The sequence below is a fragment of the Lepidochelys kempii genome, chromosome 27 (genome assembly GCF_965140265.1).
Source record: "Lepidochelys kempii isolate rLepKem1 chromosome 27, rLepKem1.hap2, whole genome shotgun sequence".
In the NCBI taxonomy this organism is placed as follows: Eukaryota; Metazoa; Chordata; order Testudines; family Cheloniidae; genus Lepidochelys; species Lepidochelys kempii.
In genome coordinates, this window is record NC_133282.1 from 17920155 (window position 1) to 17943629 (window position 23475).

At 51.4% G+C, this 23475-nt stretch overlaps 1 protein-coding gene across 9 annotated transcripts in view; it reads right to left on the reverse strand.

Moving 5' to 3' along the window:
* The window catches only part of LOC140904058 (zinc finger protein 385C-like), a 194697-nt gene that overhangs the window by 132210 nt on the left and 39012 nt on the right, over positions 1–23475 (reverse strand). Inside the window, exons 1-2 of one of the 9 annotated variants that reach the window (XM_073326281.1) lie at positions 5871–5919; positions 5556–5615 (exon numbers count right to left, since the gene is read on the reverse strand). The exons of the other annotated variants lie outside the window; for them this stretch is intronic. Coding sequence (XP_073182382.1) covers positions 5556–5615; positions 5871–5904 — 94 coding nt within the window. The 5' untranslated portion in view covers positions 5905–5919. Of the gene's footprint in view, positions 1–5555; positions 5616–5870; positions 5920–23475 lie in introns of those variants that run through there. 9 annotated transcript variants of the gene reach the window in all.

The window sequence follows — 23475 nt, forward strand, 5'->3', positions numbered from 1 at the left end:
TTTACACACGAGACTTTAGCCACCATTCCAGGTCGACCGACAGATCTGGTCACAGGCGGGCAGCAAAAGCTCCACATTGGCGCAGAGCGGACAGATGCGTTTTCCCCCCTGGAGCCGATGGGTTTTGGTCCCCAGGAGACCAGAAATTGCCTCCCTAGCTCCACAGATGGCAAGACAGGGGCACGGTCTCCTGACAGCTATGAAAAGCTCCCTGACAGATGTCTAAATCTCTCTGAAATAAAAGAAGGTCAGAGTCACTGGACCGTCATGCCACCAGAGATCTTGGCAGTGAGGCACTAAGTGCTCCCATGAGTCTCTCTCCTCAGAGTGACGCCCGCGGGGCATTTACGGGTGAGGCTGTGAGAAAGCACCAGGGGCAGGTGCTGGGCTGCCCAGCACACATGAGCCAATGCCCGCAGTGTGATGAGGGGCAGAAGCCTGGTGAACAGCCAGGTCTGAGCTGCCAACATGGACAGGGCAGGGAAGGGAAAGCCCCACCTCTGCCGGGGGGGGGGGGGGGGAGGCAAAGTGAGGACAGTGAGTCTTGCTGCTAAGGCACTGGCTGGGGACTCAGGAGATCTGGCTCTGCCACAGACTCCCTATGTGACCTTGGCAAAGTCACTTCATCTCTTGGAGCCTCAGTTTCCCCATTTGTAATAAGAGGGATAAATATTCTCCCCTTGGGTGCAATTCTCCAGCCTGGGTCAGACTATGTGATCGGAACAATCCCTCCTTGCCTTAAAATCTAGGAGAGGGTACAGCAGGAGCCTGGAAGACAGAGACACAGTTAGAGCTCCAGGGGGCAGCAAGAAATAAACCGAAGGAATGAGAACTGCTGTGCTTTGCTCAGGGAGCCTGAGCTGGGAAATGGAAGCAGACAAAGGATAAAGTTTTCAAAAAGTGCCTAAGTGACTTAGGAGCCTAAATCTCATTGTGACTCAGGCTACATCCCCACTGCAAACAAAGCTGTGTTCTTAACTGCTGTTAGCTAACCCAGTGAGGGTACAGCACGTCAGCTTTAACTCCAGGTCGCAGCCTGGGCTGGCACGCAAGCTGCTATGTCCTCACTGCTGTTTGAAGCTGGATTAGCTAGGCCGAGTCAAGAACGCAGAATTACAACCCCCACCAGCATCTTGGCTGATTTCCATGGTACATCTTCATCTCCAGACCCTGAATACAGTAAGAAACCATGAGGCAGGGAAGTCTTCATGCCGTAGTAGCAGCTAGTTTATCATTTTACGGCCATTTTTATAGCCTTGTATCACAGTCCATAACCTCGGGTCTCTCTCTCTCTCTTCTTTAAATAACTCCAGAAGCACACATCGCAACAGGGTGTAATGCAGGGACAAATGCGAGAGAGAATTTAGAACCGGAGGCATTAAACATCTAAAATGAAGAAATGGACTATTTTATAGACAGTGCTCAACTGCAGAGCTCATCCTCCCCCCACGGAGCAGCCAGATGGACATTAAGGGGAAAGGTATGGAGTTAAATCTCTCCTAGGTCTGGGATCTGAATTTTCAGATGCTCAAGCGACCTCCGACCTAGCCATTGAACACGAGTGAACACGAGCCTGGATTTGAACTGCCTGAGGCCACCGGAGAGCAGGCTGTGTTTAGCCCCAGAGAGGTTCACATTCTCACCCACCCAACATCATGACTTATCCTCCATGTGTGTTTTGTACGTGGGACCAAGGTGGCAGGACTCCTGGGCTGTATTCCCGCCTCTGTTGCTTATCTACTGAGAGCGAAATTCTCCCCTGCACACAGGGTCTAGACGGGACTGAAGCTTGGAGCCTTATTTCGGTGGCTTAAGTTGTGCCTCAGCCTAGTTCTAGGCAGGAGTGAGTTTCAACCTCTGATCATGGGACTAGTCACTGTAGCATCTTGTGCCTCAGTTTACCCCCTTTTTAAATGCACATCACAACAATTCCCTACCCAGCAGGGGAGTCGTGAGGCTCTGTTAAAGTTTCCAAAGCGTGCTGGGATCTCTGGGTGAAGGATGCTATATAGGGTGCCTGTATCAGCACATGCAACCCTGCAACGAGCGCGGCTCTTCACCACGCTCCTGTCGGAGCGGGCCCAAGCAGGCACAGAACAAGCCCCCAGGCGTCCCGCTCGGCCGCATTAACTCCGAGTTACTAAGCCAGGCCCAGCGGGGGATTATTTTTGGAAATTCAGGTCACATAAGTGGGTGAGGCACCATAGCACGCTCCCAAAGCTTCCTCAGAAGCATCACGAAACTGCACTAGCTTTGCTGGGGCGCTGCACTGCATTTTGCCCAGCCCCGTCCTACGAAGAACACACACAGTGGATTTCACCCAACTCCCCCTCTTGGTTCTGGACATTCTCCTATTATCAAGCCTAATTGACTCACTAGATTCACAACATCTTTGTCCAACCGTATGAGACAGACACAGGGGTTAAATTACCCCGATGGGCCATTACGATGCCACCAGAGAGTTGCCAAATCAACCTGAAGCTGAAAATCCCAGTCATATTGATTTGGGACTTAATGGGGGGTGAAATGTACGGAACTTGATGACTATGGAACAGCAGGTTAGAGCATTCATCATCTGCATTTCAGCATACGGGCTGCAGCGGGCGTACAGGCCAACTCCAATTTGTGGTTGATTTTCTAGAGACACAGACTGGGACGGTTTCATCTTTATCCTCTCAGGAGTTTTGGAGTCAGGGCAGCTTCAGCCCTGAGAATGGAAGCCACAGCATATTCAGCAGTGCTGTTAGCGGCCCCAACCAAGTGACAACCCCATTTCACACAGGGGGAGCAAAGGTCCAGAGAGATGAAGTGACATGACCAAGGTCACACAGGGGGCTGTGGCAGAACCGGAACCCAATCTCCCAAGTCCCAGTCCAGTGCTTTAAGCACAAGCCCATCCTTCCTAAACGAAGTCAGCAGAAACGAGCTCTCGTTCCCATCTAGGTCACCAGTTTGAATCCCCCCCGCCAGCTTGGTGGTGAACGGACACCTCCACCCCGTGAGGGCTGGGTGTGGAATGGTGGAGGCCAGGCCAATCTATCAGCAGAGGTTCCACGCAGCCACGCGCAAGGCTAACCTGCCCCTCGCTGTGACTCCCAGCAGGAAGGCCCAGGAAAGTCTCCGTGCCCACCCCCAGCTTGTCCTTGCAGGTATATGGGCAGTGGGGCAGCTGGCACCACCCCCCGCCCTGCTGGCCCTGCTCTGTGGATAAACACAGTCTCTTTTCCTGACTTTTCCCCCCTGGCTGCAACCGGCCTCAGGAGGGAAGCAGATGACAGCTCCTAACCTCAGGAGCAAAACCAAGGGTGGGAGCAGATGAAAGCAGCCGAAAGCCGGAGCAAGGTGAAGTCCAGGCCCTGGACTGCAGCAGCAATAATCGGCTGCAAAATTCAGCACCAGCGACTGATTCCTCCGTTGCTCCCCTCGCTGGAGCCAAACCAGCGCTGAATTAGGCAGCTGGCTTTTGCTAGTGCAGATTCACGGCTCCTGCCCTCGTCCGCTCATGTGTCCTGGCATAGGCTGCGGCTCTGGGGTGGAGACTGGCCTGCTCCATGGGCCAGTTTTCGAGAGGGCGCCGCTCTCATTTAGGCTGTTAAGCAAGTGGCCAGATTTTCCGGAGAGCTCAGCTCATCGGGTGCCCGTTGGAAAGCCTGGCCTTTATTTCAGCGCTTAGGTAGGAGTGGAATTCCTTGGACTAGCTACTCCTGTGAGTGGCTGCCAAGAACCTGAAAATCTGGTTCCAAGCACAATAGAGCGCCTAGGTCAAACCAATAATAAATCATTCAAATAGGAAGTCGCACCCCTCCAGTACCACGGGTGGCAGAACGTCCCTCTGAATCGGCATGAGCAAAGCAGAGTCATCCCAGAAACAGTGAGAGTTCCTCAATATACTTTTGATGCAGACTCAGCTTCTGGAAACGATCCTAGAGAAAGTTCTCTGGCTTTACTGCCCGAGTGCACACCAGGGAGCTGAGAACTTCTGAATTCCTCACCCAGCTCTGATTTTGGATCACCTCAGGCAAGTCACTTAACCTCTCTGCTGGCTTTCCCATTTAACGGCAGGGAAAATACTAGAGCACCGGAGGGTGGGTTCCAGCTTGTGCATGGTGTTAAGGATGACAAGGACCCCATATTTCTATTCAGTGCATCAAGCACTAAGGCAGCAAAGAGACGCTTTCATACTAACCTGCTTCAAATCTTGACCACACAATCCCATCGCTGGTGCTAGACAGAAGATCCACGGCAACCACCCCGCCATGAACATGAGCCGAGGCACCAAGAAAGTAACACACAGATGATCAAAGGACAAATGTGTTAAAAGAATCGATCTCCCTGGACTGCATCTCACTCAGTGTCCCTGGAAGGGAAGGCCTGTTACCGGACAAAACCCTGGAGCATCCGGTCAGGTTCTCATGAACTGTGGTCATCTTCCTTCTCAAGCAAAGGCTTTATTCCAGCCACTTTCTGGAGGTGCATGCCGACACGTGTAAGGCTCATTGCCCCGTGCACTGAAAGCTGACTGCCCCATCTAGCGTGAAGACACATTCGTCTTTCTTTAATCTGTGCAGAATCCGATGCATCTATTCATGCCTCACGAGGGCATTTTGCGGTACTCAGTTCGGGCTAATTACAAACAGTGGGCCACATCGTTGGTGCAAATTGGCATAACTCAGCTCGAGTCAATGTAGTGGTGCTGATTTACACCAGCTGAGGATCTGGCCCACAAACGACTAGTAACTTTGAAACCAATTCTACTCCAGCATTCAGCTCTGACAAGAAGCATGGGACAAACACAACAGGCTTTAGCTAAACGCCGAAGTCCTGGCTAAAATGGCTAGGAGTTTAAATCACGTGGTTTAAGTCCAGACATAATTTAGTAACAACTAGGACTGATTTTCATTATTTGGGATTGAATCAAAATGATCCAGATTGAGTCTTCTGACAAAACCTTTGGCATCTGAATTTTAAACATATTTGTATTTACAAAGACTCACAAGGAAGCCAGGAATATACAACAAACCAAGAAAAATCCTAATGAATGCAACCCAAACGGTTTCATATTATTGTTGGCTCACAGTTTGTGCTTTGTGAAGTAAATCACAGTTATAGCTCATCAAGTATTCCCATTAAAAGCGGTTTGCATATAGCAAGTAATTAGCTGATATTTTTATAGCACTTTGAAGATGTAAAGCCTGGTACTAAAGCACTGTGGAAGTACTAGAATATCTTAACTTCTATATACACAGTAGAAACATGTATTCTTCTTGATAGAACAGACACATGCTTACAGTTCAGCAGAAGCCACCGTAAACCCCCCAATGCTAAAGTCCATCAGAACAGAAAATCCATATTAAACGCTACTTTGGGAGCTTTTCTTACTGACACTGCAAAGGATCCGGCCATTTCTTTTTACAATCACTTTACTTAAGGAGTAGCTTTTAGTGCAGTTACGACAGATAGATTTCCAGCAAATTCATCCCAGCTTCGTTCAGGACAAATGGCTTTAAAAAGGCGATACTTCGCATCATTAATCTAATGCACTACAAGGCTCTTACCTGAATGGCACCGAACAGACCGGTTTCCCTGCCTGGGTGCTTCCCGGCACCCCGCTCCTCCTATATGAGGCAAGAGAGTTAGGAGAGGAGACGCCCCGACAACAGACTCCCAGGGAGAATTTCTGACATGTGTCTCATATTGCAAGGAGCACTTGGACACGGTTCGATCACCACTAAATCAGCTGTTAACAGCAAGCTGCGAACAAAGCCCCGGGCAAACAGTGAAAGTTCGGTGCCTCAAGTTTCCCTAAAGCCCTGAACATCACATGGGAGAGCAGGTGCCAACTGGCACGCGGCTGTAACTGTAGCAATTACCTTGAGCCAAGAATGGGGAGAATGCACCTGCCATCAGCTCCGTAAGAGAGCGTAGATGGGAAGCTCCCTGCACCGGCTCTGAGGTCCTGGCCGGAAAACGCTGATTGCTGCTACAGGGCCCCGAACGCAGAGCTACTGTGACAGCTCCCAGCACTCCCGAGACTGAGGGATAGGCACCACAGCAGGACCGAGGCGCAGGGTCTGCTTTGAACCACACTCAGTTTGGCCCCCGTCCGCAGGCTCTAGGGCGGGGAGGTCACCGGGCAGCCAGGACTGCCCACGCTTCCCCTAGGACAGCCCAGCACATGGAAGATCCAGGCGCCACTTTCCCCGCTCCAGAGACGTTCTGGGCGCTGGGCGCAAACCCTCTGCTGAGCTCTTGGCTGGACTGCTCCCGTCCCCGACTTGGCAGCCTGGCCCGAGCCCTTCCCCAAGGGCCCTTCCCCCATCCGGCAGCAGCAGCCCAGGCCCAAAGCCGGCACATGGGAGGTAGCGGCTTGGCAGCCCAGGAGCCATCAGCTCACTCTGCTCCTCGTCCTTTGGCCATTCACACGGGACTTTGTCTGCAATCACCTAAGATGCACCACACTGGCTGTCACCTCACCCCTCTGCCGGGGTCTTCTCCCCATCCCACGACAGCGAACAAGATTTGGGATTCTCTGGTCCTGGGATTCAATGGAGAGTCAACAAGCCCAACAGTGCCTGGGCCATCCTTGTACCCCTTCGAGCTCCTTGGGACAGAGAGCGATGTTGTGTTTTGGGTGTGTCCAGGGCCTAGCCCAAAGGGGTCCTGTCCATGACTCGGGCCCCTAAGCGCTACCATGATACAAATAAGTAATGCTCCTCTCTGGACAGACACCTGGTTAAATGCTCAAAGAGGGTACAACTCACTCACAAGCAGAAGGTTTCTAACCACGAGAACTGGGGTCAGGAGGATTGCCCAGAGGGAAACAGGCTGGGACTCTGTTGCACTGGCCTAAGTCACCAACCTGGTTTATTAAGACGTTAGACCTCCGAGTTCCATGCTGAGGGACTGTTTTTTTCCCCCTTTCTTCAAACAGAACAATCTTGACTACAATCAGACTTGCTGTAGCAGGAAACTTGATTGTGTCCAATGATTCCACAAGTGACAAACAAACAGACAGTCCTCCACCTAAATAGACTTTCCCCTTCTGTGGGAGGCTAAAATTCACAGCAACAGACTTTATTTACAAATACAGCGTGTGTTGTGACATATTTATCCCCTCCTTCTAAATCTAACCATATCATCTTTCCCCCCTTTCTAAGCTTGTCTGATAAATTGTCAATAATATAAGAGATGTTACTTGACAATCGAGATTAGAGTCCAGTTCCACTAACTGAGCTTTCCAAAATTAAAAACAACAAGGCAGATCTGAGAAAGGCACTGGGGGTTTGCGGTGGCTCCTTTGCAGACCTAGGACTATCACAGGCCAAATCCTATCCGTAAACGACCTTTGTGATTCCAAGCAGACATTCCCCCACATGTTGAACTCTCCCCACCAAGGAACAGAGCAGAACGCAGTCCTGAGACATGCCTGTGTGGCTATCAGCTGGGGACCATCGCCAACTCTCGGTTGTGAATCTCACGTTGTTAATGTGCCAGGGCTATTTATGTTCTGCATCAACAGAAAACCAGCATGATGTGGGCTGTCTTCTGCATTAACTCAGGACAAACCACAGCAGGCCAGAAGGATACTCACTGGGGTGGCGGGGGGTTAATTTTTTCACCTCTTCTGATAACTTCCTTGGTGCTTTGGAGGTCTCACTTATTCTGTTAGGAGGCCAGCTCCATGCGCATTCTTCTGCATGCAACAACCAGAGCAGCATCCATACTGGTAATGCTGGGAGCCTCTACCCAAATCTGGGTTATTACATGGGGTGGAGGCTGCCACTGGGCCCCAACCCAGGCCAGTCACCATGCCCTGGTACCCCAGAGCGACACCAAACCTGACCCATTCCGCTCTGGGAGTACTTTGCACTGGTGTAGACAGTGGAGCAGTAGAGAACTGAGTCCTAGCTGCTTAACGAGCTTCACCAAGGACCAGCAGGGACCAGGGGGAGCAGGGTAAAGAGCGAGAGCGTAAAGGATGCGGTAAAAGGCCAGGCAGAGTGTGTAGGACTTTACTTCTGTTTTACAATCATAAATGAGGGAAAAGTGGGTTTGGTAAAGGGGCGCTGTCCTGTGCGTGGAATGGCCTGTTCCGGCATCACTAAATTAGCTCCATTATTTCCTCTGGCAACTTGTTATGAGGCCGGGGAACACGGATCTTGCCTGAACACTGACAGATCCTGGAAACACACAAGTCTCTCTCGCATCCAGCAGGGAGGGGAAGCAAGAGCCAATGTGTGTGCAGAGAGTTTGACAGTTAGTCCAAACGGATTCAGCTGAAAATGGTAGCACCGCAGCAAAAGGCAGAATCAGAGAGATGGAGAAGAGGAAGATTCATCATCCGGCTGTTGTTCCCTTTGGCCTCGGCCATGCAGACTGCAGACAGGGAACAGCGCGGGACAGTACTTTTAGGGCAGGCGTCGCAAGATCCTTGCCAGTTTGTGTATATCAGCACAAAGGACAGAGCAGAGCAACCCACTGCACCCTGAACTGTCTTGGTTACACACGAGCACAGGGCTGCAGTGCTGTGCCCCAGGGTTGAGGGTTTCAAAGCAGAGTAGGCGGCGCAGGTGCCAGCCCCCTTCTGCACCAGGGCAGTGAGTTTACACTCGGGGATTGCACCGGCAGCTACACGGGGGCAAAAATCCGATGCCAACCATGCCTCAAAGTCACGTCACCTCCGTAAACCCCTCCCGAGCACCTTTACACCCACAGGGGAAGGTGGCAAAAGCCGCTGTTGTTCGGCATCTTTCTCCCAGAACTCCAGGGCATCTACTTCAGTCTTGCTCAGCCCTTGTTCATCTCGGCCGTGGCCAGCAAACGCCGCGCAGAAAACCTGTCCCCCCGATCAGGCTTGCCAGCAGGCAGAGAATGAGCCTGCCACCCGCTAGACCAGACGGAAGAGAGGAGGCGGCTCTCTCGCTGTCTCTGGAGTAGGAAAGATACTCCCTGACCACACCGGATTTGTCAGCTGGGGGGAAATGAAATAGAACCAGCCTATGTTACTTCTTCCGTGGCTCTTTTCCCTACACTCAGGATCAGTTGCTAAGGACTCCAGCAGACGAGGAGCATAAGAACTGTGCTGAACTGGTCACAGTAACCCCGCAGTGGAGGCTCGTAACTGTCAGTGCAGCTGGCCTAGAGCGGGATCATGCTGCTGTGGTCTCTCTCCATACCTCGGGCTAAGCAGTAGGGAAGGCCACAGGTTGAGGTTAAGGTCCCGGGGAGTTCTGGAGTCAGTCCCAGCTCTGCTTTAACGACCTGGGGCAAGTCCCTGTGTCCACACTGCAAGAAAACACCCGCGGAAAGAGACTCAGAGCCCAGGCCGGTGGGGCTTGTGTTGTGGCACTAAAAACAGCAGCGTGGACGTTCCCGTTCGGGCTCTGAAACCCACGGAGGCGCCCGGGTGGGAATGAATACCTGGCGATTTTTCGCACCGTTGCATGGACCTGAGGGTGCAGACCCTGTCTCGGAGACTCGCTGCCATGGAATAGGGTTGTTGGCTTTTTTGGCAACACAGATGTACCCAAGCCCCAGTTCACCAACGCACCTGAACACGAGTTTGAATCAGTGGGGCTCAGCACCTGCTTAGCTGTTTTGCTGAACTGGGACCTTAAACTCTCTATCTGAGGGGCTCACAGACCCCTGTCACCACAGCATCTGGGCACCTCACAACCCCCCTGCAGGGCAGGCTATTATCCACATCGTACCAGGGAGAAACCGAGGCACAGAATAACTCAAGGATCTGCCGGAAAGCCCTTGCTCCACTGATCACCCAAGCAAGCTAGCCCATCGCACGCAGATATAATTTAGGGCCCAGCGGGAATCAGCAGCGTTCCCCTCAGACAGGGGCACAGCACATGGCAAAGACACACTTTTGGGAAGAACGGTCAGGCCACCGCCTATGTGGCCAGGGGGCAACCGATCCCGGGGGTTCTGCTGGAAGAATCCTTTGATTGCTGTCATGTTTTTACAATTGATGGCATCGGGCAGCTCCCCACTGTCTGTACCACCGGCCTCTCAAAATAGATTAGAGGCATGCAACCTGATGCAGCCACTGTGCATGCTTTGGCCACGCTGCTCCTTCAAGGCTCTTCTCAGTCGCTACAAACAGGTTTGAAAATCCCCCTGAAATTAAATCCTGACACCGCTTGGGAGATGGCAGGGCCTCCTCCTCTGGATGCCGAGTTGGCTCTGGTCAGTATAATAAAGCATGACCTTCACGGCGACCCACGCATAAATCCAGAAATAATTAGCCTGACACAAACACATGACAAGGGATTTTTAATTTTTTTTTTTTTTAAGTTCTAGGAATCTGCTCTTCTCAGTGTCCCATTCACAGTAATCCCCGCAATCTCTTTAGCGGCTCTCCTCATGAGCCTGGCCACTGAGGGCCACACGTTCACCAGGGCTCAGCACATCCGGAGACTCTCCATAAGGGGCACAACAGGAGCCGCTGGATGCCGAGCACTGTGACTGTGAGGCCATGTCCTACAAGGGGCTGAGTTCTCCCATGCAACTCCAGCCCCGGGGAGCCTCCATCGCCTAAAGCAGACAACTTGAATAGTACCTCTGGGTCAGGTTTAAAGCCTACAGAATCACCCCCAAAAGGAAGGGAGCTTTGTGAGAACAAACCCGCAGACGAGACCAGGCAAAACCGCCTGCAGAACACATTATAAAACCTCCCTCTTTGAAAAAGCCTTTCCGCCATAAAAGACTCACCAGAAAAACACCCCTTCCGACCCACATCTCAACCCTGACTCCCCTGGACCCCAGCCCCGACACCACTTCTACCTCCAAACCCAAGCCTGATGCCCCCTTTCACCCTGAATCCCTACCCTGATGCCCCCTTACCTCCTCCCCACCCCCAGAAAAAAACCTACCCTACCCAGAAGTCTTACCCTGAAAAAGGAGACATCCACTAGGGACTTTGCCATTGTTACTGATTTTACACTGGACGGCCAGATACTACGGTGATGGGTGGCACTATAAAACCTCAGCATAGATAAAGATACTCAGTGAACACAAACATCCATTAGTCATCGTCCTTTCAGTCTTCTACAACCCAGGGGCACAGTTCCCATTGCACTCAGGGCCTGATCTCAGTCCCTAAACATCGGTGATTTGGACAGTCTAGCCTACCGCTGTTGATTTTGATGGGGTTACTCCAGATTTACACTGGTGTAAAGGAGATCAGAATCAGGCCCAAGGCCAACAACTTTGGAGGCGGTCAATGACTTCTGGATGCTCACCATGAGACAAATGGAGCCTGTTTCCACTCCCACCTCCCCGCCAGAAGTGAGGAGCTCCTGCAGCTCCCATTAGCTTCAGCTGGAGTTGCAGGTGCTCAGCGCCTCTGAATAGCAGGCCCCAGGCACCCAGCACCTCTGGGCACTTGGGGAATGGTCTGGCCCATGCCGTGAGCAGCCTCATCCCCTGACTGAGCGAGCCCAAGGCAGTGGTGACATTTATTATAAATTACTCGCAGGAGACACTGCGGCCATGGCACGTGTTCCCACAGAGCTGCTCTTGTTTCCAATTAAGTTACAGAATAGTTTCCATTAAAATACAGCAGAGCAGCCCCTGGAATCCATGTCAACACCCTGTATCCTTAGTGAACCTGCCAGAACTATTTTCCTCTCAAGAAAATACAGGCAAACATATGCCTCAAGGACACAAATTTAGACCGATGAAGCATTGGACGCGCCGAGTGCTCTCTCTCTGGGCACTTTGGAGATGATGTCAGTATATTCCTGGATTCTGTGTTTGCCGGAATCAGAGCGAGAGCCTCACATTGGACTTTAAAAGTCTTACTTCAAAAGGAGAGGCAACGAACCCTCCTTACTAAATGAAGCCTGGACTAAGCTATTTTTTTGTGCTGTACCCGTTTAAAGAGAGGCAAAGCCAAGCCAAGAGCGCGCCCATATGAACAGGACAAACAGCTTCTATTTTCTAGCTAGCAAAAAGCCCCAACATTTACTAGAAATAACGTTGTCTCAGAAGTGCCGTGACACACCTGTTAAGCACAAGACACTGCGCTCTGCCACCTGTGAGTCCGTGAAAGTGGGGACAGGGCGGCGTGTACCGTACTGACTTTCCAGCCCACACAAACGCGAGTGCCACATTTGAAACAGTTCTACGATTTCCACCACATGTGTCGCTTGTAACTGTAGACAAGGGTCAGCATCACTTGGAAACAAGCAGCCGTTACCAACTAAGGACTGCCGGCTCCGAAAAGCAGCAGCATCAACCATTCGCCGCCCATGGAATCACCATGAATACAACAGTGATCCCATCAACAGAGCAGCAGCCGCTCTCCCAGTCGTGCAAATTGCTGACCGAGGCTGGGGCCACTATCGATGCCAGGGCATCATGATCCTTGCTCGTAACAGGAACCGTGAGCAGGGTCACTGGAAGGAATCCAATTTGGGGCCTGAAGGGCCAGGTGTATGCTCGCAGGGGAACATTTTTAGGAATTAATTTGTTGCTGTCGCTCCTTCCCCAAATGCAACTTTATAACTGTCAAGCACATGAGGAGCTCCACAGACTAACCCCAGCTCCACCACAGACCTAGTGAGTGACCCAGGGCAAGTCCCTTCCCCTCCTGTGCCCTCCCACCCTGTCTACTTAGAACGCAAGCTCTTTGGGACAGGGACTGGGTCTGTCGTGCTGCCTGGCACAGGTAGATTGGGGCACCTAGGTGCTACTGTAGTACAAACAGATAAAACCAAAATTAAATATGTAATGCTACAAAGCATGTCGTTTAACATCCCGTTCCAAACTGGATCCGGTACAGATATTTATGCCGGAATTTATTTAAGTCCTCATTGCATTTAGAATCCTTCTCTTAACAATAAATCCATGCTTTATTAAAAAAGATGTATTCACAAAACCAAACCAAAACTGATCTTCCAAATGAACCTCTGGATAACTGGATTGCAGGTTGCAAAGATTACAAACTTTCAGATGGCAAAGGAACCCGTTTAGGCAGAGACTTGTGCACTATCGCCAGCCGCAAGTGTTCAAAAATTGCGAATCAGGCCCCCAAAATGATGATAAAAACAACAGTAAAAGAGATTTTGCATTATTTAGACTTGCCTTCTGATTTCTGAGCCTTTAGGGTTCGTGTTTCCAAGTTTCTCCCTATAACCATGCGGTCTAGAAACCTACAAACAGTAAAGCTGAGAGCGTCCTGTTATCTCATGACTCCCGGAGCTCTGACTTCAAGGAAAACACCAAACACCCTGAAACATCCAATAAAATCGTGAGAGTGGGTGACATCCCTTGTGCACGTGTGGATTCCTTTGCAGGATCCGGGGACTGTAACTGATGTAGCAGCTTGAGACACTTTTGTGCCTCTCAGCATAAATTCCAGCACATATTCGCCCTTCCAGCAAATTACCTGCTACACTAATGCTTTCCTCAGTGAGGCAAAGAAGGATTAAATACAACTAATCCCCCGCCCCAACAGTATGGAAAGCAGAATCAAACTGAAAAATCGTAACCCTTTCCCTGCTGAAGTCACAACTTCCATGAGCAAATGTATCAAATATGGGCTCAAAAAGGTTAACAGTCTGTGGGGAGAGAAAATCATTATCCAACAAGTATGTTAAAAACAGATTTTTGATTGTTTCTATATTAAAAGGCTAATCTTTTTTATACTCATTTTCACAATTATTTTGCACATGCTTCACTTAAACCAGGTGCCTAATCCCACCATTTTCAACAGGAATTAAACATCCACCTAAATGCCTTCCTGGTGTTGCCAACTCTCGCGATAGTTGGTATTTTCCCTGAAGGCCCCAGCTCCTGGAGACAAGTGATGCCGTGAGAATCTCAGCTTCCGTTTAAAAAAAAGCGAAAAGGCCAGCTCCTCAGGGGGTGCAACTTCTTGTGGAACTAAAACAATTTACACCTGCAGAGGATCTGGCCCTATGTTTTCATCCCTCATGGCTTTTGCTGCCATCACGCCGTTCCCTCTGCTTGTGTGTCAAACCCCTACCCGCATCCTGCATCTATCTGGTCTGGTCAGACAATATTATCTTGCCGTTCCCTGTCCATATCTTTCTGTTTCCTCATCTTATACTGAGATTGTAGGCTCGTTGGGACAGGCACTGCCTTTTTGTTCTGCTTGTACAGCGCCTAGCGCAGGGGGGTCCTGGTCCATGACTGGCTCCGGGGCACTACAATAATACAAATAAAGAATAACAACAACGGTTGCACAGAAATGCCTGAGAAATCTGACTCTAGCTCAAAAGCCACATGACAAATGAAAAGAATCCCACATTTGCCAGGCTTCATAAAATCTCGTCGTTTTCAGGAAAATATGTTCATATGAATGCAAGAAAATAAACTGGTGAAGCAATCTGCTTCCAGGCTCTACCGGCAATGCTCCCCACTAGCCCTTTACTTCAGCCTTGGTGAGCGACCGGATTCCGCGCTCCGTGCTGGGCAGCATCTAATCTTCGAGTTTACGGATACTTTGCTGGCTGACAAGCCCATCTGCTAATCCCGGGAGCAATCGTTTTTCCCGAAGACGGTACAAAGAGAGAGTGAAAGAAATAATTCATTTTGTTTGAGCTGTGCAGAGGACACACTGTCATGTCACTGCTCTGACAGCCCCATAATACAAACACAGAGGCTTGTTAGGAGCCTCAACCCAACGTGATCAAAGAGCCGCTTCGTTCAGCAGTAAAAAAATGAGCTAAATCAAAGTCTTTGCTTATCTTTCCCTATGAAAGAAACTTGTGAAAAATGCTTCCTGCGAGGCAATTAGTAACCAGCATCTGAACTACTATACTGTACGGGCCCCAATCTCTCTGCTGGGCTTGTTACTATCTTTAGCCCAGTGCTATAAATGCAAGCAGGTGTCACCAGAGCTTAGAGTGCCCTCAAAAGAGGGCCAGCTCTGGCATCACTCAACCAAGGAATTTAATTACTTTGGATCAAGATTTTTTTGTTGGGCAGGCAAGTTGTTTGAAACCATCTAGGAGGCTGGTGCGTCCTTCGAGGGGCTGAGGGAGACCGAAGGAAAACACTGAGTGGACTGGATCGCTGCTTCTCTCTCCGGAATCCGAGGGGCCAGTCTCGCACGGTTCAGAGCAAGGTGCAAGAAGCTCTGCAGTTATGAGCTAATTTACCTCCCAGGGCAATTTTCCTCCAAGCCCCCATCAGCTAGAGTTTGGATCTATGGCAGAGTAGGCCAGTCTCTAACCTGGGGGCTCTCCTTCGCCAGAGGGGCCACCCCACCACACAAAGGAGGCTGCAATAGCTCAGGGTGTTCAGAGAAGGGCAGGGCGTCGAGGGAACGAATAAGCTGGATGACACAGGAAGCTGATGTCCGGTGCGTTGTTTAGCTACCAGCCTAGCAAGGGCCTGGGGTTTTCGTCAGTGTGAAAAGACAATGAGTTTACTGGGAGTGGAGATGACAGAGAATTTAGTGTCTTCCATCCCAATGGATGCACTTGCTCCTCCACCGCCTCCAGCAGATAGCTCCATAGTCCGACCCTCCCTCCTCTCCCTTCCCATCCCTGCTAAACAGACACAAAAGGCAACAAGCCTCAAAACACCAGGCCCTCCTCCACAGGCACCGATCGGTGTCACAATGGCCCAGCTGGGATCCCACGGGCAGAAAACACAAGCGAGAGCCAGCACGGGAGCGCGGGATTAAAGCACCCGGGTTGGGCTGTCTGCAGATCTGTTCCAAGCCACCAGGAGCAGCGGGCCGCAGAAGTTATGGGTCGTATCACGATAACGCCAGGAGGCTTCGCTGCAGATCAGGGCCCCATTGTGCTAGATACTGTACGTGGCTAAGAGTCAGTCCTTGCCCTCAAGAGCTTACAAGCTACACAAGGCAAAAGGAGTGGGGGAAGGGAAAGGGGAGCCATAGACAAACAGATTTTCAAAAGCCCAAGGGGTTTAGGGCTCCTACTTCACTTAGGGGCTTCCGACAACTCTGTTCAGGAGTCAGAACGCAGAAATGCTGGCTAGATCAGACAGCAGGGCGGGGGAGTGGAGGTTGAGCTCAGAACAGAAAGCAGGCCTGCAGTTTGCTTCCCTCAGGGTAGGTCTACACAGCAAAATTCAAACATACGCCACAGAGATCACTTGTGCTAAATCCTTGATCCTTATTGCTGGACTCCTCATCCTCCCTTACAACCAAGCCGTTAACCGGAGTGGCCACGAGCAATGAGGGCTGCAACAACGCCTATTGGTCTTCGTTGAAAGAAATGTGGGATATTTATCAAATGCCTCCCATTAAACGAGTACTCGTTTGCCCAAGCCAAGGGAGAGGTGGCACTCTCCTACGCAGACACGCTACTTTCACTAACAGAGGGACTTCCCCCCCTTTTTCTTTGCGTAGCCTCCGAATAGACAGAAGTTACATCATCTCCCTTTGAATGGGTTTTATTCACTTTACCTGTTATTTACTGATTCACCAGACAAGTTTTCACACCTTCTTGGTGTCATGCTGAAAATCTGTATTATTTAAATTATGGTAGTGCCTAAAGGACCCTGCTGAGATTGGGGAGCCCAGGTACAAGGCGCTGCACAGAGATTGGGGCCCCCGTCACGCTGGGCCTGTACAAACATAGAGAAAGAGACAGAGAGCTAACCATTTAAACAGATCAAATAGACAAAGGTGGAGGGGACATGTGAGCGACATGCCCAGAGTCAGCCAGCAGAGAACAGAACTCAGCTCTCCTGATTCCCAGCCCAGGGGGTCTGTACAATGGACCACACTGCCCTCTTATTCTTGTGCGGCCCAGTTTTTGCCATCCCTATAGCAGCCGCGAGGAGACAAAGTGAACTTCTGCATTAGTTATTCATGAGGGAGAGCAGCACATTCTCACAGCATTTCCTCTTTGAGTCATCACCTAGAGGTCAGCCCCGCAGGTGACAGCCGCAGGACGAGGTATCAAGCCACTTCTGTGGCCACTCCCTCCAGCCCACTATTGTTATCTCTCTGTGACGTGCCACCAGCAAGCTGCCAAGCTATTTATAAACCAGTTGGATCGACATCAAGATCCAACTGGCTGAACTGGGCGGCAGGATATTCATCAGCTTTAGAAGGCCAAAAAGCGGCAACAAATCTTCATCCCTCCCAGCCGGACGGGTCATTGGCTCATGGAGTTCAAGACCAGAAGGAATCAACATGAGCGTCAGGGCTGGTGCCATACAGAGGTCAGAGAATTTCACACTCTGCCAGACTCCCTGTGTGACCCAGTGCAAGTCTCAGAGGTCTGGAATCAGAGAATCGCTTTAAGCACACGCTTGGGTGCTTTCCTGAACCTGGTTCTTCATCTCTTTATGCAGCAGTTCCCCTTTTTTTTTTTTTTTTTTTTTTTTTTTACAGATGAGGATAATAAAACTTCCTTTCTCCCATGCTTTTGTCTGCCTCGTCGATTGCAAACTCTCTGGGGCAGGTACTGTCTCTTGCTCTATGGGCCTATCACAGGAGTGGGTGGGTGAGGTTCTGTGGCCTGCCATGTGCAGGAGGTCAGACTAGAATGATCACAATGGTCCCTTCTAGCCTTGAAGTCTATGAACCTGGTGTATGAAAAAAACTGTGTTGAAATTACAAGCTAGCACCATAATTTGTAGGGGTATTCCTAGTCCTGATTGCGTGTGATCAGACTCAGTCACAGCCAGACAGTCTAGAAGGTGGGGAGAGTTGTGCCTCTCTGCTTTAGGGAGCAGCCTGCTTCATCTCTCTCTGTTTTGGGGTTTTCTGTTACTGTTCTGAAGTCTGACAAAGTCGTTACATTGCCTCCTTCCAGCTAGTGTGGTTTTGGGTTTTCATAATTTCGCTGCACGTATACGGTGAGCATAACATGCAGCACCTAGCACCTTGATCTGCAAGGGGCTTTAAGCCGTGCTACTTGTCTTACAACAACAAAGCATCATTCAAGAGACCACCTCTGAAACATGGCCCTAGAAACTCTGATGCAAACGTCTTTGGAACAACAGACTCTCTGCTTTCCCCTGCAGGTCTGTTTCACGCAAGCCAATCGCAGGAAACATTTTCCAGACTAGAGACAATGTCTGATTTATAAATGTGCCCCCTGGGGAGGTTACTGCTGGCTTCTTACTTGCTTCCTGGGGCAATAAATATTTCAGCAATGGGCTAATTCCACCCCACCCGCTGCTTTTATCATCCACAACCTGGGAGCCTCACGGTCACCTGAATGACTCTCGCTCACCCTGGAGCGCGAGAACTCTGCTGCTTCTGATACTCTGGCACTGGCTGGCTCACGTACCCCATGAAGGCTGCTAATGTTCGCTGGCTGGCGGCCAGGCCCCGAGGGGGGGGATTTGCTTAAGCCAGTGATGGTGTTTGTGCATATCTAGTGGAATTATTAAACCTTCTAGACCATGACTGAATCCTTCAGGTCTCTGAGGAGTCATGCAGCCACTCTCGCTGCAGAGAGCCAATCAAACAGGCACGTGCTCCCCGGCATGGCCCCCTGCACGACCCCTGCATGCTCCTGGACATGCCCCCCCACAACTCCCGCTTGCTCCCCTGCACAGCTCTCCCATAACCCACCCTGCTCCCCAGCACGGTGTCCCCCCGCATAACCTCCCCTGCTCCCTGGCACAGCACCCCCGCCATAACCTCCCCTGATCCCCGACACAGCGCACCCCAGAACCTGGGAACTTGTGAGTTTCCAGAGGGTTGTAACAAGGATTTTGAGCAGATGCGACTGGAGATTTTGAAATTCTAAAAAGAGTTGGAAATCAACGATCGACTGCCCCTGTTCGCCCCAGGAGGTGACAAAGTACAGACACATGGAGCAGCTGTCAGGGAGGGAGGATGTGGATTTTGGGGTTGGCAGGGAGAACAAGAATGGGAATATTTATTTAATATCTAGAAAACCTGGTGCGGAGGCCAGCGCTGGCCCCCTGCCCTGGGATGCGTGTCACCCTCCGTCAGACAGCAGACCCTTCGTCCCAGCACGGTGAAACGCTGCACCGCTTCAGTCATCACAGTGCTATTAAAACCTCCAGGGCCTCAGTTCTCCTCTCACAACCCACTGGCTCCCAGGTCACACCGAGCACCTCTTCGGTGCTTCTGGGACTTTTCGACGCCCCGAGAATCTAATGTCAAATCTACACAATCCCTCCGCCCCAACGTCTGGTGAAATCACACAGCAGGAACGCTGCCCCTTTGCCTCAATTCATTTCTAACTCACTTTAAAAGCCAACTGGTCTTTGTACTGTTTGTACCAACAGGCAGGGAAATTAAACGGGGCAGATGATAATTAATTGTCCACGTCTTTCAGTGTCTCCTGGATGTGGGCTAATAAATTTATACATTGCTCTTTGGCTAGAGGATAAAAGGAAGGGGAGGGATTAAAAACCTTAATTTAATCAGTAAAATCGTTCTAGCCTGAATTAATCTTCTGTGCTTACCGTATTGTCTCAGCTTTCCCCATTACTTCCAAATCATAGAATCAAATCACAGAATATCAGGGTTGGAAGGGACCTCAGGAAGTCATCTAGTCCAACACCCTGCTCAAAGCAGGACCAACACCAACTAAATCATCCCAGCCAGGGCTTTGTCAAGCCTGATCTTAAAAACTTCTAAGGAAGGAGATTCCACCACCTCCCTAGGTAACGCATTCCAGTGTTTCACCACCCTCTTAGTGAAAAAGTTTTTCCTAATATCCAACCTAAACCTCCCCCACTGCAACTTGAGACCATTACTACTTTTTCTGTCATCTGCTACCACTGAGAACAGCCTAGATCCATCCTCTTTGGAACCCCCTTTCAGGTAGTTGAAAGCAGCTATCAAATCCCCCCTCATTCTTCTCTTCCGTAGACTAAACAATCCCAGTTCCCTCAGCCTCGCCTCATAAGTCATGTGTTCCAGACCCCTAATCATTTTTGTTGCCCTCCGCTGGACGCTTTCCAATTTTTCCACATCCTTCTTGTAGTGTGGGGCCCAAAACTGGACACAGTACTCCAGATGAGGCCTCACCAATGTCGAATAGAGGGGAACGATCACGTCCCTCGATCTGCTGGCAATGCCCCTACTTATACATCCCAAAATGCCATTGGCCTTCTTGGCAACAAGGGCACACCGCTGACTCATATCCAACTTCTCGTCCACTGTAACCCCTAGGTCCTTTTCTGCAGAACTGCTGCCGAGCCATTTGGTCCCTCGTCTGTAGCAGTGCGTGGCATTCTTCCGTCCCAAGTGCAGGACTCTGCACTTGTCCTTGTTGAACCTCATCAGATTTCTTTTGGCCCAATCCTCTAATTTATCTCGGTCCTTCTGTATCCTATCCCTCCCCTCCAGCGTATCTACCTCTCCTCCCAGTTTAGTGTCATCTGCAAACTTGCTGAGGGTGCAATCCACGCCATCCTCCAGACCATTTATGAAGATATTGAACAAAACCGGCCCGAGGACAGGCCCTCGTAGTTCTAACTCCCTTCGGGGGTTGGCTCTACCCATCCCCTTTTTTTATGGTCGTAACATATCACTTGCTAGAACAAGGAATAGCTACGCTGGCAAAGGCTGCCTGCATAAGAGGAAAAGCATGAGTGTCCAAATTAAACTGGAAAACCTGAGCTAAAGCAAGGCCAAAAGGAAGCCAGTATTAACTAGCAACCCAGGTCGCGGCTCCGGGATTTGAGTTTGGGCAGCACTCATCACGTTGTTTAACGAGCTCTAGCAGTTCAGCTTTCCTGTCTGAAAGGACCATATTCATGAAAAGCTGCTTGTCTCCCTGCCACAGAAAACGTGCGGGCATTCGCTACAAAAAGGCGGCATTGAGCACACCTACCATCCCGCTTTTCTCAGCCGCTTCCTGCCGCGCCAGACTGGTGAGCCTGCAGCGCCGAGAAACTCTCAGCCGATCTGTAACTTAACCCCAACTCTGCCACCACAATCTCAGATTTCGGCAGGGTTCAGGGAGAACACAGGACCTGGGAGCTATTATAGTAGGAGAGTTACCAAGAACCAATTGACATTTTTTGCTCTGCTCAACTTCATCCTGCTTATTAGTATTACCTGCTTCCCATTGTAGCTCCATGGATCCTAGACACACTCCCTCTCCTCTGAAAGCTGGCCTTTTTTGGGCCCCGACTGGATCCCACAGCCCCATACATGCCGTGCCCTGCTCACTAGTCAGTGCACTTGGTTACTCTGAAAGGCAGTGTGACCTAGTGAGCAGAAGATCTGGATTCAGTTCCCAGCTCTGGCCCTGACCGGCTGGGTGACCCTGAGAAGTCACTTCTTCCCCTCTCTGTGCCTCGTTCCTCTCCGCCCTCTGCCTGGCTTGTCTGTTAAACGGTGAGCTCCATGGAGCAGGGCCTGTCTCAGCCCGTGTGCGTACAGCATTTGGCACAACGGGGTCTGGAACTTGTAGGACCTACCATAATACTACCCCGAAGAGCCCGGTTTATGCCCTGCACGCCAAGTCTCCATGCACAGCCTTGTTGACCTGGTGGATTTCCAACACTAAATGATTCTCATTTCCTCGCCTCCTGGCTGAAGAGCCTTTAAAGAGCCTGTCCCAGTGAAAGAGTCTACACACATCTTGCCAACTCGTTTGCACCGGTTAATTAAACAGGGAATGCCAGGAAGCCTTGCCAGGGAGTGCAGTGCCATAGCCCACACCTGCTTGCTGCCGATTCGTGTTTGGCCAGTGACCCAATGGCTTGGCAATGACAACGGCCGGCCAAGTGCAACTGAGGGGTGCAGTGAGCAAGGGGGGGCTCGAGGCATGTCGCCAGGCTGTTTGCAGGACTAAATCCACACGCAGGAACCAGCTGAGCCCGTCCCACTGAACACTTGCAAAGCGTCTCCAGAGGAGACAGTAAAACCTGCTGAGTAGGGTGGGGCCATCACAGCTCTGTGCTGCTCCATGGCTTAGCTACGGCACGCTCCCGAGCGGACTGCCCCTGCCTGGAGACTTTGCCTGGTGTGGGGATCCACTCGGCTCCCCCCAGGGCGTCTGGCCAGGTTCAGAACCCCCGGAGCCTCCTGGGTGAAGGAAGGGCTGACCTCAGTGCATAAACCAGCACTCTGCTCTGCCAGTGGCTGTGCCAAGAGAAGCAAACGTCCCCGGAGTTCATGCTTTTGTCCTGAAACGCAGCAACGTTTCTGGGTCTGTGCAAACCCAAGGCAGCTTGCCTGGTTCATCTGGGCTTTGTTGGGAGTTTCTGGTTTGCCTGGAGCCCTGCAGAGCCCAGCTAGGCTCAGCTCCCCTTGGTCACCGCAGGACACTACCACGCTGACGGGAAAGCAGGCTGTTACCTCCTCTTTCTTCCCCCAGCCCCAGAGCGTCATTTGTAATGAAAGGGGGGCGGGGCTCTGAACTGCCAGGCCCAGAGGGGCCGGGCCTCAGCCCTGGCACAAATTAAGCACTGCCCAGCCCAGCATGTGTGATGTCTGGGAAGTGACAGATGTTGGATTGTGCACGATTCAGACCGAAGGGCGAGAGCGGCTCACGCAGACACACCCGGATGCTCCCAGTTAGTGACGATGGAGAAAGGATATTCGGGGACAGTCCATGCCATCTGGACACAACAGAGGAAAGAGCCTTTCCGATATACTGCTGTAAGCTGCCCATCAGCTGTTCGCCCCAGCTAAGTGCAGGATGTAGCAGCCTGAATGCTGGGACAGCAAATAGATTACAGTCCATGCATCACATGTGACAGGCACCTGGAAACACAATGGGATGGAGGTGAAGCGGCCAGAGCATAGCCCCTGGCAGGTTGCTCAGAAGCCCTGCTCCCTGTCCTGGGATGCACTGTCACCGGGCAGCAGGGCCTGCCTGAGCCAAGGGTCTGCACCAGCTCATTAGTGGGCACCATGCCACCTGCACAGACAAGAATGGGCGCAGGCAGCCAAGAAACAATCATGTAAACTGCATCTGATGTGTGCGCTACAGGCAGAAATCCCAGCTGGGAATCCCAGGGGCTGCCCAGCCCCAACGCCAGGTGCCCCATGGTGAGAGGTCGCCACTCAATCAGCTCTGGGCTGCAAACGTTTCACCAAACCCAGAACCGCCGCAGCGGCTTGCAGGGGGATTTCCTGCTGTCTGGGCTGGGGGGAGACTGGTGGGGAAGGGGGGGTGGGTGGGAGTAATGTGTGGAGCCCCCCCATTTCTGTTTTGAGAGGGGAAGCGCCAATGGAGTTGAAAGCTAACGTACTGGCCGATCTGGGGCTCCTCCGCTCTGGCAGGGAGCTGAGCTTCGGAAGGGCGCATGGGAGCATACACACGGGAGGGAGACAGGCAGGCAGTCCCACGGAGACGCCCCCAAAGAGAGCCTCGCGTCTAAGGAGCACTGCACTCTACAGGCCCCTCTTCTCCCTCACAAGGAGAGGCCAGGCTGAACAGGGGCCGCCCATGGACTCCTCTCTGCAGCGTGCCCAGGGCGGGTGAGTGCGTGGCTGGATTGGCTGCAGCACTGCCCTGATTAGCCATGCCCGAGTCACGGGCAGGAGGCCCCCAAAAGGCAGAA